The 18,155-nt window shown below is 42.5% G+C and overlaps 1 protein-coding gene across 7 annotated transcripts in view; it reads right to left on the bottom strand.

The window, feature by feature from the left end:
* Nucleotides 1–18,155, bottom strand: part of TRIO (trio Rho guanine nucleotide exchange factor) — a 374,188-nt gene that overhangs the window by 118,560 nt on the left and 237,473 nt on the right. For all 7 annotated transcript variants that reach the window (XM_036896706.2, XM_057496255.1, XM_036896708.2 and 4 more), the window contains exons 13-20: nucleotides 17,848–18,022; nucleotides 13,552–13,747; nucleotides 12,582–12,748; nucleotides 11,129–11,248; nucleotides 9,207–9,398; nucleotides 8,606–8,755; nucleotides 5,058–5,172; nucleotides 1,695–1,810 (exon numbers count right to left, since the gene is read on the bottom strand). In XM_036896706.2, coding sequence (XP_036752601.2) covers nucleotides 1,695–1,810; nucleotides 5,058–5,172; nucleotides 8,606–8,755; nucleotides 9,207–9,398; nucleotides 11,129–11,248; nucleotides 12,582–12,748; nucleotides 13,552–13,747; nucleotides 17,848–18,022 — 1,231 coding nt within the window. The remainder of the gene's footprint in view (nucleotides 1–1,694; nucleotides 1,811–5,057; nucleotides 5,173–8,605; nucleotides 8,756–9,206; nucleotides 9,399–11,128; nucleotides 11,249–12,581; nucleotides 12,749–13,551; nucleotides 13,748–17,847; nucleotides 18,023–18,155) is intronic.

Consider the following 18,155-nt stretch of genomic DNA (forward strand, 5'->3'; position numbering starts at 1 on the left):
GGAGAAAGCCAGCGTTCAGAAGCAGAGACAAGGAAGAGGGGCAGCAGAGAGCCTGGTGGGGGATCAGCCACGCAGTGGCCTGCAAACCCGAGCGCTGGGCCTCGCCAGGCAGACCAGGGACTGGATGTCCCCTCTCCACAGTCCCATCAGTGCACTGCATCCAATTAAGCCCACGATGCCATCCTGAAAACTGCAAATGAACGAGAGCCCTCAGAGACCAGTCTGCTATAAGCAACTGATACCTCCTATAGGACCGACCACAGTACAGAACAGAACCCGACAGGGCTGCAGGGCCAGAAGGTCATCATCTGTAATGGCCCTAAACCTGATGTTATTTTTGACAAATGAGCTGGCTTTAGGAAAAAGCAAAAACATTCTATTCTTTTTCTCTATCAAGGGAATTATTTATCATCTTGTTCTCTTTAGCTTTATGATTCCTTGTCTTTCAACAGAGAGAAAACATGGAAAGATAGGTGAGAAAAGAATAAGAAACAATTACTAATTAGAAACAAAGTCAGGCCCCCAGAAATCTGAAATATGGTTGAACTATCTTTAAGTAAAATGTTAAAAAAATGTAACTTAAACATTAGGAATACTACTGCATGCCACATGTGTTGGGAATATGGTTAACTACACCCAGTAAGGTCAGCCAAGGTGAGAGAAAGGCCAAATCATGGTGCCAGGCCCGGGGACCATGAACTCCAGTGCACTGACCCCTGGGGAACCACTCAGTGCTGAGTACCCGACTGCCCACTGCAAGACTAATATTTACCAAACTAGGACCAATGCTCTCCAAGTGGGAAACGTGTGCTGAGGAAAGTTTAATATTTCCTGGGCTAAAAGATGGCACTGAATGCTACTGGGAGACAGGCCCATGTTAGGTTGCCAGGTGGACTTGGAAGACAATCCGGGTCTGATGTGGGGACACGAGGGGCCAAGAGTAGTGAAGAGGCCCCAGTGACTCTAAGCTCCTCGATGTGGAGGGCACAGGATATTCACAGGTGTTCTCTCCTCCACTACCCGATCCGCTAAATTCTGCAGGGATGGGTTACGGGTCGTATGCTACCATGGAAGCCAGAGAGAAGTGACAAGAACCTCAGTGTTCAAGTGAGGGGTCAGACAGACACTCCCCACAGTGATCTTCCATGACCGACCCTGCTACAGGCAGAAGCACTTTACTCCAAAATGGTTTCAGAAGGGGAGACTCCAGACATATCATTGATGTCTGTGCATTAGCCAATTGCATGACTATTTTTTGACTGCACTGAATTACTAGAAATTCTGTCATGTCTCACTTTAACTTAATTTATCTGAAGAACAAAATTTTATCTTGAAAATATATATATAGCGATACAAAAAACCTTGCACCATAGTATTTAACAAGTACAGAACCTAGGTTCCCCTGTGACTTTAAATCACAATCATGACTACTGCTTGTACTTGACTCTCCTACATGTGACACAGTGGCAGCAGAGGCAAGCTGTGTGGCCACACTTGTTCAGGGTCAAAGTCACCAAGCAACAGCCTTTTACTATGTTGTGGGGTTTTCTTTTTACAACAAACTAAATTAAAAGGCATGGCTGTTTTCACCATTTGAAAGTGGTTTTTGAAACTGCAGAAATGTCAAAAGCTGCCCGTTTGACGATGCTGGTGTACACAGGGTGGAGCACTGGGGAGCCGGACTAACAACTGACCTGCTTGGCACTTCGTTCAAAGACCACGTACTGCTGGCACTGGTCCAGCCGTCTCTTTCTCATGGTCCAGTAATGCAATACCCTGTTCTCCCGCTGGAAGAGTTCATTCAAGATGTCTGAGAGAATAAAGAGAAAGACGTATGTCGGTGCTTACAACCAGTGAAAACATCTGCAAAATCCCATTCATTTTTATTTAAAGGCTTTTTTATTCAAATGACAGTACAAGACAGAATATTAAGGGCCACACTGTTTGCCCAACGTTCTCCATCAGCACATCAACCAGACCTCTCCCTATTCTCTTACCCCCATTTATTAGTGTATGGTTGAGATCATTGGAAACTTAAAGTTGGCCTTTAATCTCTCAGGTTAGCTGGATTAGTGGGGTGGGCTAGTGCATCCCCTGCTGGGCACTTTGATAATGGCTGGAAAGACATTAGCATTAGATATTTTGTTCAAGAGCATTACAACCTTCCTATAGAAGGGATTTAGTACATATTTTAGAATATATGTTGAAGTGGTGGAATACTAGAAGAAAACAGAGGTGTTCTTCTTTAAAGTCAAAAACAAAACCATAAGCCCTTAGGAGAAGGAAGGAGATGAAGCAGAGAAGCATGGAGCTAACAAGGCTAAAAAACTCTTGATTCCATAAAAATATAAAATATCATAACCAAACAGTAAGTGCCATGAAAACATTGCACCAATAAAAAGCCAGGAAAAACTGGGAAGATAGAAGATAGAGACTAATTTACTTACTGGTCAACAGAAAAAGGATGAACAATCTGTGAGAAAAATGAGCACAGCATATATAAATGCGAAGGCCATGATTTTCAGAATATGGCCACTAAATACAGAACCACGTTCAACCTCACCCAACAATGAGCCACCTTTCGCCATTTTCCTGGCAAAGACTGGTGCCATCCTGTGTGGAAGGGGTAGGCACTTGAGCTACTAAGGAAGAAAAATGGAGCAGAATTTTTGCAGGGTGACTGGCAAACACACTGGAAGTGTGCATACCTTGGAACTAGGAATTTTTCCTTCGGAAGGACAGGGCTTATGTCAAACTGATTTGCACTGCTTGCATGAACACTGAGGCAAAGTCTGGGAAAACTGGCATTGGTGTATGTGCCCACCAACTGGGGGACAGGTTAAATCAGTTACAAAATCTCTCTACTAGACTTGAAAAAGCATAGAGCAGATTTTTAAATTCTGATATAGAACAGGGGCTAGGACATTATTACGTGAAAGAGACAAATGGAAAGGAAAATACAGTCCCATTTGGGAGTGAATAAAAAAGTGGGATGGGTAAGTGGACTCTGCCTGTGTCTGTTTCTCTTCGTATTTATATGCACAGACAGAGTGCACAAGTCTATGACGGTGGTTACCACTGGCAAAGGAATTAGGTAAATTGCATCCACTTGTATACTTTTTAAATGTTTTACAGTGAGTCTGTTTTACCCTGAAGTTTATAAAAATAAGCAGATTAAAAACTTCTGAAAAAAAATTCCCAAGACTGAAATTCTAAGTCAAATAAATGGTACCTAAGATATAACTTAATCATATTGAAAAACCTTAAAAATACTAAGGTTTGCACAAATATTTACTGAGTTCCCAGAAGGCTGAGCCCTCTGTGAGGAATGAGAACCAGTGACTGATCAGCCTGGCACTCATGTTATATGATCCTCATTGACAAAGTGAACTGGTTTAATGAAACCAAACTTTGAACTCTGAGGCCTGTCAAAAAACTAAGCCACTTAAATGAAAATATCACACATAAAAATTAATATAAGCCAGTGGTCTTTCCTAGTCTCTTATCTCCACAGTGTCTGTCTGGGGCAAGCCTCAGGGTGGCAGGTAAGCAGCAGGGCAGAGTGGCAGCTGCCTTCATGCAACGTGCCTCCTCAAACTCCTGAGTGATCCCCTGGGGTCACCTGTCTCTTCTGGCACCATGGCCCTGACGTGGATTTGCTGCACTGTCCCATGCATAAGCCTTTGTCCTGTTTGTATATGGCGAAATAAATGTTCTGTTTCCATGCATCTAGCATGATGATAAACATTTTGCTACTGTCCATCTAGTGAACAAGTACATGCCACGTACTCTCCTCTCTCACATGCACACACCTGTCCCACAGTAAAACCTTGGAGGGGCCGTGACCCCTTTGATCAGAGGAAACAGTGTGGCCAACAACCAAAAGCAGCACTGAAAATTGGGAGAAAGGAAATGGTTATGAAACGAGCCAAGTAAACTGATGGCCAATACAAATAACTTGCTGGTAATGATGGCTCATTCCTGCTGGAAAATGACTGCTCTTGTTACTCATTTTCCCAAAGAGAAAGGCCCCCTGGCTAATAAATATAAATCTCATCTGTAGAGCTTAGAGGATTTTACCAGTGTGATAGACAATCACTGGGTGACATCTGACAGGTGAATCTTGATGACCAGGGAGCGCACGATAATGCAGCAAGTTTTTACAAATCATATAATTTTAAAAAGCATGAGAAGACCCATTTGTTAACTGATTATTGCAATTTTTTCCTTATAAAACCCAACTAAGAGTGCAGGTTGTGTGATCCCAGCCTCTTCATCTGTTGGTCCCGAGACTCATGCGGAGGATCAAAGCTGACAGAATGGTGCCTTAGTCAAGATCATTTTGAACAACTCATTTTCTGAGAATCAATTTCCATGTCATTTCAACTCAACTTGTAAGAAACAAAGAACAACAACAACAAAAACCCTCTATGATTAAATTTAAGTTTAAAACTATGTAACACCCTGTATGTACTTTCATTATAAAATACTCAATTGCAACCCTATAAAGCAGGAATTACTGGTTCCCTTCACTTACATCCACACCAACCCTATTTATAGTTATAAAATTTTCCCTGATCTTTTTTTGTACATATGAGAAAGCATCATTTTATAGATTCTTATGCTCAAATGATATCAAACTATGTATTATTTTGCAATTTGCTTTTATTAATGATGTTTTAAGTACATAAAATGATAACATTTTACAGCAACGATATTGGTGTGTAACTGCTTAATTTGAACTTTTAATAATATTGTGTCTCTAGATAATTCTGGTTTTCATTTTTGCTCAATAAAATACTTTCACTTGTTTTAACAGTCAATGCCAATATATATCCTGAATTTTGTATTTTCTTCATTTATATTCTTAAATATTTTTCAGTAAAATACCAATCTACATATTTGTTCAATATCTTATTATTAAACTAAGATAATCAGTGAGAATTTTAATAACATGAAATGGACATTCAAAATGAAGCCCAGAACAAGATTACAGAACATGTCTTATCCAGCTCCTTCTATTGCCTATCAGTACACCGACTTCGAGCTGTACTCACTTTTTACTTGTTGTTCAGGGGCTTTGATATGTGTCACCATTCCCGGCATGTTCACACTATTCCTATGCAGGTACTTCAGGAAGACATCTGCGTTCCTTCTAGCAAGTGTGCAAGCCTACGAATATCAGAGAGCAATGTGTTAAGGTGACTTACACAAACATGTATTCTAAGTATATGTGAGTGACACCATTATATGGCTCTACATTGTTACCTAAAAATATTTGTCTGGTTAACTTGGGACTTGGAGAATAATACATAGGTTAAATCCTATTTTAATTAAAAAAAAAAAAATCTCTGACTTGGGGCCCTTGCTCTGAGGAAGTCAGCTACTTTGTTATGAGTTGCCCTACAGAGAGGCCCATGTGGCTGGGGACTGACGGTGGCCGCTGGCCTGCCTCCAGAGAGGAAGTGAAGTCCTTTCCTAGTTCAGGTTTGAGGTGACTGCATCTTTGGGAGAAACCCTAAGTCAGAGGACTCAGCAAGCTGTGCCTGGCTTTCTGTAAAAGGCAGACAGTAAACACTTCCAGCTTTCCAAGTCATATGGTCTCTGTTGCAACTACTCAACCTGGCCACTGGAGAAGCCAGCAGTCATGGATGATATACAAATGGATGAAGTGGACAGGGTCAACATTCAGGTCCAAGTTTGCCAACCTCTGGTTTAAGGCATCAGGTTTTGGGGTGGTGTGTTATGCAGTGTTATTGTGGTAATAGATAACCGGTATTATATTGTTACAAGCCAAGTAAGTAATTTTTATTAATATACTAAAAAATAAGAGTCTTAGGTATAATTTAATTATATATGAATTGGAAATATCTTACTCATATATTGTCCCACATCCTTGGAATTAATCTTTTCTTCAAGGAGCTCTGTGTCCTTCTGGTAAATGGTATGCAGAGACCATAATCTGGGTACCACACTAGATGCTTGGTATCACTGCCCTGGTCATTGTTTCAAGGTCTTTTCAGTACATGAAGCTAGGAAATTTTTTTCTAATTAAGAAAAAACTAACCATGAGGCTCTACTGAGAAACCTGAAATAAGCTGCTGTACCAAACATATATATGACAAAGCAAGCTTGAAAAATTTCTCATTTAAAGCTTCTCAGAGTGAAAACTTCCAGCCAAGCCTAAAATGGATAAAATTTTCCCTGACACAACATTTTCTGATGAAGTATTCGTAGTAATCCTGCAAACTACAGGTGTGTCAGACGGCAGGCTCTGTGGAAGGGTGTGTGAGCTGCCGCACTGCATGTGGCTCTGCTAAGGGCAGGACAACTGACTATGAAAAGGTAAACAACTTTGACTGACTGAAACACCCTGAATATATTAAAATCCATCATGATAGGAAAAAAGGTTAACCATATGTAGAGGTTGCTAGGGCACTGGCTTATCACTCTAAAAATCCTGTAGACAAAGTGAAAGCATCGAGCATTCACTTCTACTTTAGAGTCACTGAACAGCTGAGGAGGGAATAAGCCCAGCCAGTAAGGCAGAAGGAATGCCAGCATCTCAGCATTTTACAACTCCTAATGAAACAGCATCACTGCCAGCTACTAAACACATTAAGTGAAAGGCAGATGTGGATGAACTGGACTCACCACATCTGAAGCACTAATAAATCCCTCCTGCAGAGACCTCCTGAGCCTCCTGATACAACGCAGGGGTGAACACTGCCCCACCAGCAGGTCATGCTGAGTGTGCACAATGCCACACTCACCTGGGCTGATCAAGGCTCGCAACCTAACCAACACATGCTCAGGGAATCCAGGATGGTTTTGAATGACTCCATGGAATACAATTACCAAAATTCATAATGGGGAAACTCCACAGTATGAATGAATGACTTCCTCAATTCATGTCAGTGGTAATGAAAGGGAGTGTGGTGTTTAGATTAAAAAAATATTTGAGAGAGATATTAATCAAATCATTGTATGGACTTTGGTTTTTGGTTAAAACCACATATAAAAAGACATTTATGGACAATTAGATAAATTTGAACATGACTGGATTTCGAATAAAGTAAGAGTTACTGTTAGTCTTTAGGATCCAATAATGGGGTAGTGGTTATGTTTTAGAAAGGTAGAATTTAATGTTTAGATACAAATTGAAGTATTTAAAAATAAAATAATGTAATATCTAGAATTTAAAATAACCCAGTGAGGGTGGGCATACTCCCATATGTTGATAATTCTAAAGCTGGGTGAGAAGTATACAATGGTTTATTACCCATTCTATTTTTGTATGCATAAACTTTTTATTATGAGAGTTTAAGGATATCCAATACATAAACACTACAGAATCTTAGTTGAATAAAAGAATCTGAACAGGTCTATGATCATTTTTGCTTTATGATTTTATTTAATTATCTTAATTATTAACTAAGTAGTATTCAAAATTGTTTTATATTTAATGGATTTCAGAGAAAGAGGGGTAAGTTATTAATGATTCCAACTCAAATTATCCTAACAGTGGTCCGCATTTCCTAACTTTAAATACCGATAACATGTAGAGGAGGGGCTTTCAGGTCCTGTTTGAAATAGTTACACTTACTGACTCTGGGTGAGCTACAATTGTTTCCCACCCTGATTTGCTTGAAAAGAAAATTACTGTGGTGGAAACTCACATAAGTTTCCTGATAGAATTTTCAAAGAGTTACAATTTATTCTCCCAGACTAAACAAGAACTCTTTCTGTCAGGTCAGACTATCACCTTCAGAAATGAAACAGAAATTAAATGTTACAGGAAATGGTGCCAGAGGGGTCAGAGTGCTGATACAAAGAGAAAAACTAAACTTCATAAAGCAACAATAAACAGTAAGCACCACACCTGTTTTTAACAGGTCTGAATGGTAATAAGCAGAAATTTCTCAAGAGTAGAAAGAATGCAATGGAAACATTCAATGTCAATGTTTCTAAACACTGTGACAACTTTTTTAAATTGCTTCAAAGCACATCAGTGACTTATGTGTGAATATATATGACAAAGCAAGCTTGAAAAATTTCTCATTTAAAGCTTCTCAGAGTGAAAACTTCCAGCCAAGCCTAAAATGGATAAAATTTTTCCTGATACAACATTTTCTGATGAAGTATTCGTAGTAATCCTGCAAACTACAGGGGTGTTACAGGTGTTTCTGCTTCGCCACTGCTCTACACTGGGCTCATACTTCTGAGAACAGTTTTTAGTCCTAAAAAGGCTGTATTTCCAAAAGAAGATTATTTTAAGCTATAGGCATTTTGTTTCACCAAATCAATCAGTATCTCTCTGTGTCTGTTTAGAATCATTTGGTATTGTGACTTCCACCCATTCCTGGTCACACTGACTTCTAGCCCTTTCTCTGTGATGGAAAAGACTTCCAGAGTTCCTCTGACTTGCCTGTGTCATGTTGCACACAGGGGCAGCAGGGAGGCATGTCGGGGGCTCCCCTGGAAAGTGAGTATACAGTTTTCTGATTGGTGGTCTAGACATTCTCTACCATTTTGGGGGGAACCTCCCAGACTGGTATTCACTGCAGAGCGGGGCACGCCCCAGCCCTGGAAGCCAACTGTGTACCTTCAGGAATGCTTCCTTTTGTTCCAAATGCTTGCTGATCATGGGGGTGACATGGTCTGTCTCAGAATTGGGGCCCAGTTTGTCGGCTCCCCCACACCAGTCCTCTTCTCTCTTGTATTCCTGCTCCAGGCTCTCAAGGACACTGCAGACCTGTGTGCAGAAGAGAGTTGCAGGCTCCTTAACCTTTAACCACTATTTGGCGTCTGAAGGCACAGATGAGCATCTTTGGAGCATTTACAGCACAAGTCTGGGGATAAAAGTGCTCCCCCAGGATGAAGGCCATCAGAAGGAACCATAGGCTCCGCCTCACATGAAGGCAAACGCAGGATCAAAGTAGGCAGGCCATTCAGAATAAGAACACATTTCCTGTCTCTCTCTGGCTGACGTGTTTCAGGTCATATATTTAAATAAGAGGAAAAGGCATGTCTTCTCAGCTACTTTCCAACCCATTATTTTTTGATACCTAAAATAATCTCAGTTCTAGAATGCCTCTTCTCTCTGTTGACCTGGAATTGACTGGGGGTAATGACTGAGTTGTAGAATAAAATTAAGCTCAAAATAAAACATTAGTTGGGAGCCTGGGGATGAGCCCCCTGCCCACCTGCTCAGAGGTTTTGTAGAAGGCGACGGATGCGTTCACAAGCTTGAGGCGGTCTTCCATCTTGAGCATGAGCTGCTGCCAGTGAGAGGCCACCTTCTCAGCACAGTCCCTGATCATGTCCGTGTCATAGTGGTTGGCTTGCAGCATGGCTTCTGCCTTCTGTTGCACCTGCAGGGCACTCTGATGGGTTTTCTAAGGCAAGAGAAAGAAAGGGGAAGGTTTATTTAATGGGGCAGGGGCAGGGGCAGGGGCTGGGGGCCACACATTTCCTGGAAAGTAATTCAGAAGGCTACAGTCATGTTCTGCTTGCTTTTACAGAAATAGCTTCAGCTAATACTCATTAGAACACTTCTAAAAACGCAGCAGACAGCTCAGTAAAAAAAAAAGTTTTTATGCTTAGCAACAACTGCACTATTTTAATTACCTAATGAAGGATGAAATGCATTAAGACTTTACAGAATGGGTCTAAGTAGTAGGGTTCTCAGCTTGAGAAGTAGCAGGAAAACTCTTAGTAGCCAGTATTCTAAAAAAGCTGTTGAAATGTTGAAATGCTCCAAGTTTGTTTTTCCTGTTGATCCTTCTTATAATAGCAGCTAGAGGCAAATGAACAAGTGGATAAAGGTGGCTAAAGTGCATGCTTTTTATTTTCATTTTTATTGTAAACTTTGGATTTGAGTAAAAAGTTCTCAAGAACTACTTTTTTTTTCTTTTAAAGGGAAACACAATCAAAAGCTAAGAATGAACCAACTGTGTTATCTAGAGGTCTATGCCATGTAACAAATCTGTCAAAATAACATGGCAAATCCAGTAAGAAGTCCTGCTCATTCACCCGTCACTAGAAGATTCTATGAGGGATCAGAGGTCAAGTTCTCCGTGAAGAACCAGAAAGCCAGGGAGCACAGCAGTCAGGAGGAGTTACATGAGTCTCTGTGGACACAGCTTCTTTCCAACTTCCAGCAAAATTGTGCATTTCACCTGAAAAGGTACTAATGGTTTCAAAAAATAGTGTATCCAACATAATCCTTTCCTTTACCCAAACTGTGACACACATTGGCAATTTACCAGAAATCACGTGGCAAAGTGTACAACTTTCAAAAGATGCTAAGTCTGGGCTTCATGAAGGAGTGTATATGTGTGTTTACTGGCCCTGAGCATTGAAAATAAATTAATGTAGTAATGAACTGATGGTAATTTCTGTGGCTTCTGTCTTTGGACGACAGTATGTAACAAGGGCAGGAAACAAATTTTCTGGAATCAAATGCTCTTTTTCCCTTGATTTACCTTGAGACCACCTATTATAAATAACTGACTCTCCCCCAAAACACTGTAGAAATAATTAATCAAAATGATGTGCGAGTGGAATTGAGTGGGCCTGCCACAGGCCCGAGGCATGTGCTGAAGCCCTGGCACGGCACAGCCTGCCGTCAAGGCACGAAGTGCTCTGCTGAGCAACACTGGTTTTAACCAGGGCCGGAGGAGCGCTGTAGATGGCAGGGCTTACTGGTCACAGTGAGTTCCTGAAGTGCCTCTGGCTCTGGGGAGCCGCCCAGAGCGCTCAGCTTTGTCCTGGCCGGCCCCACAGCAGGAACACACCTACCAATCCCACCCAATACTGGAAACCTCCGCCGAGACTCCAGCCTGCGCCCCTCCTGGTGCCGAGGTGTTCCTGACGTGGCAGGGGGCATCCCTGGCTTCTGGGGCCCTTGCTGTTAGGTCATCCTGGCTGAAGGCAGGTGAACTCTTACTTCCCTGGGGTTATCAGGCTGCCCCCTTCTCCTGTAATACACTGTAGATGTGTAAGCGCTGCCATTTTGGGTCCTTTGAACCCCATCTGGCTCGCAGGATCAGAACCATGTGAGGGACTTAACAGACTGGCCCCGAGGTTGGAGAGACCACCTCGGAGGCGGGACCCACTGCCCTACCTCAATGGCATGCTGGAACTGCTCGTGCTCTCGCTGGAGCTGCTCTGCCTCTTGCAACGAGCTGGCCGTGATGAGCCCGGCATTCAACATCGACTCTCCATTGCGAATCCAGCCCAGCACCTGGAATGTCACACAGGTTCTCAAAGCGGCCGCCCTCCCCACGCAACCTCTCCGTGGACCCACAGCGACCGGACCCGTGTGTACAAGGAGGTCAACTGCTTGCCTCAGCTCTGAGGTGCTGAGTTCTTTATGATCCTAATAGCAACAGCATGAATTCCTTCAATGGTATCTGATCATAAGTACTGCATTTTAAAGTTAGCTCCATTATTTTTAGTTTCAAATGGGCTCTGAAAAGGCGGAGCATCCAGTGGATCATTATTAGTCCACAGGTCAAACAGATCGAGGACCATGTAACAGAAAAACCTACCTCCCCCAAGAATTCCCTAACATTCAAGAAAAGTAGTTTTTATTCCTTTTTGTCCCAATAAACATGCAAAATTAGCAAAGTGATTGATAAGGGAACTATCTTATTTCATTAACACATTTTCCAATTTAACATCAGTATTAAATGGCACACTACTGAAGAATGAATTAAGCAGTACTCTAATGCGCAGGGCCAGCCCACGGGATTCTTAGTATCACACACAAAGGGATCCAATTCTAACTGCCAAAGCCACAGAGATCGTGGAAGGTCATTCTGGGTAGTTGTTTGTGGCAGGGACCACTTGTTACCTGCCCAAAACCTACTTTTCTTGTCTCCTTCACTCAGAAAACCCTAATTTTGGGGGAGAGCTTAAAATAAAACCACTCTCAGCCCCTATTACAGGTTGGTTACAGATATGACATGATTCTAGGTATTAAGATCAAAGCAGTAGCCTCGGGGGGTGGGGGATTTTGTGAAAAAAATCTCTTTTCTGATACAGGTATTGTTTCTTTCTTGTTATGCTTTCCCCTTCCTGATGCCTGGAATGTGGAAGTGCCTGATGCCTGGAAGTTTGTGGCTACAACATCCATTTGGCAACCGTGAGAAAGATAGGAAAAGCTGCCATCACCAGATGTCAGCCTAACCTCTCACGGGACCACTGCATGAACGCAAGCGATCTTCTACCTCCTGATGCATAACATGGGGAAAATAATTTTAAGCGCCATTTATGGACTCTGTAGTAAGAGGCTACCATTAACAAGACAAGCTAAATGGAGTTACTCTCAAGTTATACACCTGCTAAGAGACAAAGCCTTTCCACTACTGAGCAGACACACAGCTGTCCAGCATTGGCACAATTTTTACACATTAGCTTAGCAATGGCTGCATTAGGGTGTGAGTGTGTTACAACTGCACATCAGGACAGGGGCAATCTTTCCCAAAGCTTACAGGTCTGGATTCCCAGGAGGTCACTCATCAAGTGCTTGCCAGGTGGGTGCAGTCCGGCTCCACATCCATCTGCTTGCTTACCTGCTTCACTTCTGCCTGCAGATGGCGGAGTTGCACACACTGCTCCAGGTGCTTCCGATGCTGTTCTGCGGCTAAATCCAGCTCCTGCTGCTTTTCATGAAGAAACTCCAGCAAGTCCTGGACCCGAGTTGCCATGTCTACATCTCTATCACAAAGCAGCTCCACGCCTGCAGACATAGAAAGCAGACCTGAGAATTCAACTAGCATTTCAACCTGGGATACATGACATATACCCTGCTTTGTGTACAACCTGGTCAGTGGGGGGCTAAGCCATTACTTGAAGGCCAAGTTCAAGAAGGGCATAGCCAGCAGAGGAGTGTTTACAAATGCCTCCAAGCATGCAACTGTGCCTCAGAAAAGGTATTTGATGTGTTCCAAAGCCAAATACAATGTGTAGCTAATAAAACTAAGTCCATTTCCTATCAATCTACTTCTACTCCTATGCTGATGACTAGTAAAAGTATGGCATCCTTTATAAATGAGTGAACTTTGATTTTTTTTTTTTGTTGCTATTAGTGTACACCCAGTTTACTCCTTAGGAAGCATTTAACTTGATTTGTATAAAATACGTAATGATGTATGTAGGTTGTTGCTAAGTTCTGATATTGCAGCAGTCTCTCTGTATCTGCTGGTAAAACAGAAACCAAGAAAAAAATACGAAAATGTTTTCTTAGTATTTATGTTTCATTCATGGAGATAAAACAACATAGAATTTGCAAAATTAAAGTTCTTGCTACTTGAAATAACATGCTAAGAATATTAAAGAAAGTACACTAATCACAATGTTAACTGTAATCATATTATGGTGGGGAAAAAACCCAGAATGTTTCCTTTCAAAGAGAAGGTACCTATAATACCTGTGTTCCAGGGGCTACCTGAAATTCACCCGTACCACAGTGAAACACACAGGACGAACTCCTGTGGTGCCGAGGAAAACCTGCTGTCGACACAGCTGGGACACGCTCCTTACCAGAGGCCTGCACTTCGTTGACATACTGCAGAAGGTCTTGCCCTTGGTGGATGACATCAAAGGTCAGATTATTCATGGTCAAAGCCTTGTCTGCGTGGTGCTGGAGGCGCTGTTCTGCTATAGTGAGATCTTCTGTGTCGAAGTCATTCATTTGCTGTGAAAGTTCATCATTCCAAGACTCAAGGTCTGAGATGATCTGATGGAGGAAAGTATCCACTTAGGACCAAGACTTAAAAAAGTAACTATCCTGCTGCAACGTCTCACTGTGCCAAGTGAGGAATGATGAGACTGATGTGATTGTGTCTCTGGGACATAAAGGCCAGCTGAAGGGGCTCCCACTGGCCACAGATGGGACAATCAGACACTAAAAACATTCCCACAATCGAATAAAATAGACCAAATATATAAAAATTCACTAATAACTAAAGATGTTAAACAACAAAAAAAAGAAGGCTAAAAAGCCAAAAATTAAGTGAAAATCTCTGGTTCTGATTAGAGGTTGACATGGTACAAGCCTTTATTCTAAAAATTGGTAATTATAGGAGAAAATTAATTACTTAAACATGATGAAGGGAAGGATTTCTTTATGGAAACATCTATTAAATGTAGAAAGAATAATGAAATTATAATTTTTTTTGAAATTCTAGCAAAATAACAGTTCAGGCACTGATCATCAATGCACAGAAAACTATAATGAGAAAGGCTGACAGGGCCTTAGCAAAGATGAGGTGCCATCTCTAAACCCACAGACCAACCTAGCATCCCTAGAGGAGTGGGACTGGACAGGATGTGCCTTCCAACAAGAGAAACGGCGACGCACCACCTGTGGAGCTTCTCACACAAAATCTGAATCTGAATCTAATCAGGTCTTTACACATAATTGCAAAGTTCACAGGGAACATCAGCAAAGAAAAACAGTTAAACCACCTTGAAGAAATCAAGTGAGCAAATGCAGAATGTGGGATCTGGTTTCTCTGACAACTGATGCAGCAATTCTGACAAGTCATGGAATGGAAGAAAGAACGGGTGGATGGAGAGACATGCTGGAGGACAAAACTAACCATCCAAGGCAGGCGCAGACCCCACGTGTAGCCCCTTAATGGAAGCACCTGCAGAAATCTGAACAGAGGTGGGTATTAAAGGGTGCCTTCCAAGGAAGGCCTGTGAGCTTGGTGAGGGGCTTAGGGACTTGTGGATAAGTATGAAAATGGCCTTATTCTTCAGAGGTATTTAGAAACACCTACAGAAGTGAAATATAAGTCGGCAAAGGTGTTCTCTGAGGTAAAAAGCACAACAAAAGAAGGGATATTGCAGTAAGGGGGACAAACTCCTGTTGAATCTGGGAGACAGGGATGTGGAAGTTCATTGACCTATCCTGGCTACTTTTGTGTAGCTTTACAAACTTTCATAACGTACTTTCTAAAGTTTAAGACCAGAAGTTATACAATCAAGAAAGGAAGAAAAACCTTTTTGTGAAACAATATATTATATACATTTTCAAGGAATAACATTTTCCATGGATCCCAATTTATTACATCCAGATGAGCAGTAACTAAAACAGTTTGAAAATTTGAGTATGTGTTTACACAGAATCCAGCTGGGAGATAGTAAGTAATAAAAGATTTCAGGCTTCCCAAACACCTATGGCACAAATCTTCCTGATTTATTCTTTTATTACTGGGGTTTGTATAATATGTATATGTTATGTTAATTTACTAAATTATACTAATTTATAAAATTAATAAATTTACATACTGTCAAATTAGACATAAACAAAAAAGCCACTGAGGAAAAGTATTTCTAAGAAGGAAACAAACTATCGTATATTTCATCTTTACCTCAACCCTAAGGGGTATTTTCTTTCTTAGTATTTGTTTTCTGACACTGAGGGAGAAGAGATTTAGGTGTTGTAGTGGGATACAGACTCAGCAACAATGTCTCCCAGAGACAAAATCAGGTTCACAACACTCAAGTAATGGTTAATCAAAAAGATTAATGTGCTAAAACCAGCAGGATTTAAAAACACTCACCAAGCATAAAGAAACTCTCTGGCAATGGCCATAATCAAAGGCTCTTCAGAAAAAATCTTGCTTCAAAGTTTAATATTAAAGCTTGTTCACCACACAAGCAAAGACAAGAATATTATGGCAAAAACAAAGCTCTGGAGTGGGAGTCGTTTTTGAATACTGATTCTTTGGAGAAGTAACTTTGAAACAATTTTTTAAAATGTATCCCAGGATTTTTAGAAAGTGTTTCTTTCCCAAGCATACACATTATTATTACTATTTTCCATAACTAAACTCTCCCAGGATGCTATATTATGATTTTGTCCTTTATAGGTCAATAGAGTAGATTCTTCTTGGAATAGCTCGAGGCTGAGTAGCAATATTCTAAGCCATGGAGAAACTTGACCCACTTCTGAGAATTGGAAATGCTACTCCAATGGAAAGATGAGAGACGGGGAATTTTTAAGAAGTCAGCCAAGGAACAGATGAATTTCTACCATAAGGATAACTCCATGCCTCCTATGTGCAGTCAGGAGGAGCATTTTCCCAGATATGGGAGGAAATCCCAGCTGAAGCCAAAACTGTTCAGGTTTTCACATCTCAGGATTATTCCAGAGAAAGAGGGTTCTTAGTCTGTGGCATTTTTTTAAAAGCTTTTAAATTGTATTTTAGCTGGCCTGTGATTGGACTGCAGGTTTAATTTCTTCAGCTCAAAAAAAGTACTTCCCATGGCCTGACACACCGGCTTTACTGAGGCCACTTGGAGTTTTGTGGCTTTAGTGTGGGTTCCACATTTTAAAATGCACATTTTAAAACCCTGGTTCATTGAAAGTGGAAATAAAAATTAAAAATTTTTTCCCTTTGAAGTAACATTAATACAAATGAAGCTAAGAAATTTTTTAAAAATATACACCTGCCCTGAAGAAAAACTTCAAATAATGTTTCTGATCGCTGTGTGTTTCTTAACTGGAAGTATTCAATGAGCAGGTAAGCTTACAAAGCAATTCCCCTGAAGTAGAGAGGAAAACAGACCTGCCGGGGGGGCTCTGCTCAGATACTGCGGCCACCTCTAACCCGGATGCCAGGCCCAGGCCGTGGCAGGCCCCAAGTGAGCTGAGGCCAGCACCTGTTCTCCACATGGTTTCACATGGAAACAAAGGCCAAGACTCTTCGAGCAGGTTTTACCAGGCCACATGTAGAGTTTAACTCCTTTCTTGTCAGGAACTAACGATGACAATGAAAATAGCCACGAAGACCTGTCTGTCACAAAAACATTGATGGAAGCTGAGGCAAGCGGTCAAAGGCCATGAGAGAGGCCCACACAGGGCCTGGCCCTGCACCACACAGGAAGGCTGCCCTCAGAGCAGGAGCTGCGGACAGGCCGGAGAGGCCCACCAGGCCCACTCCTGGCACAGGAGACCCTCAGCTGACCCACGGTGGGCAGTCTACACAGAGCCCTGCCATCCATCTGCCTTTGGTAGCACTTGGGGTCTGGATAAGAAATAAACATGGGGAGGGCATGCTCTGTGTGGGCAGTCCCACGGGCCCCTGGGTGGCTTGGAAGTGGCTGCACCGGCGCTCACGCTCAGTCACCGCCACCAGCTGCCTGCAGCTGATGGGCCCTGGGAAACCAGCCGCACCCAGGCTGAATGAAGTTTTGGTTCCTTTCATCATGTTTCACAGGCAGATTGAGTGTCACTCAATTATACTTAATTCTTCTTGTACTTCATCAAGTTCAAAAACAGTATCTTCCCTGGCATAGTTAGTTACTATCCCTTCTTGTTCAGAAAAAGAAAAGAAATCTGTACTTCTGTCTTCTAATCAATATAAGGTGCAAGAGTCAATTTTTAGGTAGGGATTTTAGATCACCTAAGAACACTTCTCTGAGAAAAAAATTGGGTATTCTACTACGTAAAAATGCTTTCACCACAGGATAGGCTCATCCTCACTCTTGGCGGGGAAAGAAGGGAGGGAGAGGCAGGGAGAGCGCGGCCTTCAGCTGATGCCTCCCTCTGCCGCAGGGCAGGGGGCGCCCAGGCAGGACCCGTCCAGGCTGACACAGTGGAGGCGAAGGCGAGCCGTGTTGGTCTGCATGCAGCAGCTCTGCCTGGAGTAGCCGCTGTCGCTGTCCTGCTGTGAGGCCTGAGCCAGTCTCCCACCTCCCTGGGATGAGCCAGGAAGGACTTGGCCTTCCTTCCTCTGTCCTCCTTCCGCAGTGGAAAAGGGCACAGGAACTGGAGGGGGCAGGGGCCGAGGGCGGCACACGGGGCGCCTGGTGTGGGTCACTCACATCGATGGCATCTCGCTCGAATATACGCAGCTGCAGGAAGAGCTCCAGCTTGATCTTGCGCTCCTGGAAGAGCTCCTCCATCTGGGCCTGGGCCTCGTCCAGCTGCTGCAGCACCGTCTCGATGTGACTGATGGAGCTGTTGTGGGGGGTCTTGTTGCTAGAGATGGCGGAGTCCCTGCGAAAGAACAAGGGGGCCGGGACCTTAGTGTGACAAACAGGAATTGGAGGAGAAGGCCTCACACTGTCAGACCCCAGATCCGACAGCTCAGACTTCAGCGGGAAGGAGGCTGGCAGGAAGCAGGGCTGCT

This window comes from Manis pentadactyla, chromosome 2, assembly GCF_030020395.1.
Source record: "Manis pentadactyla isolate mManPen7 chromosome 2, mManPen7.hap1, whole genome shotgun sequence".
NCBI lineage: Eukaryota > Metazoa > Chordata > Mammalia > Pholidota > Manidae > Manis > Manis pentadactyla.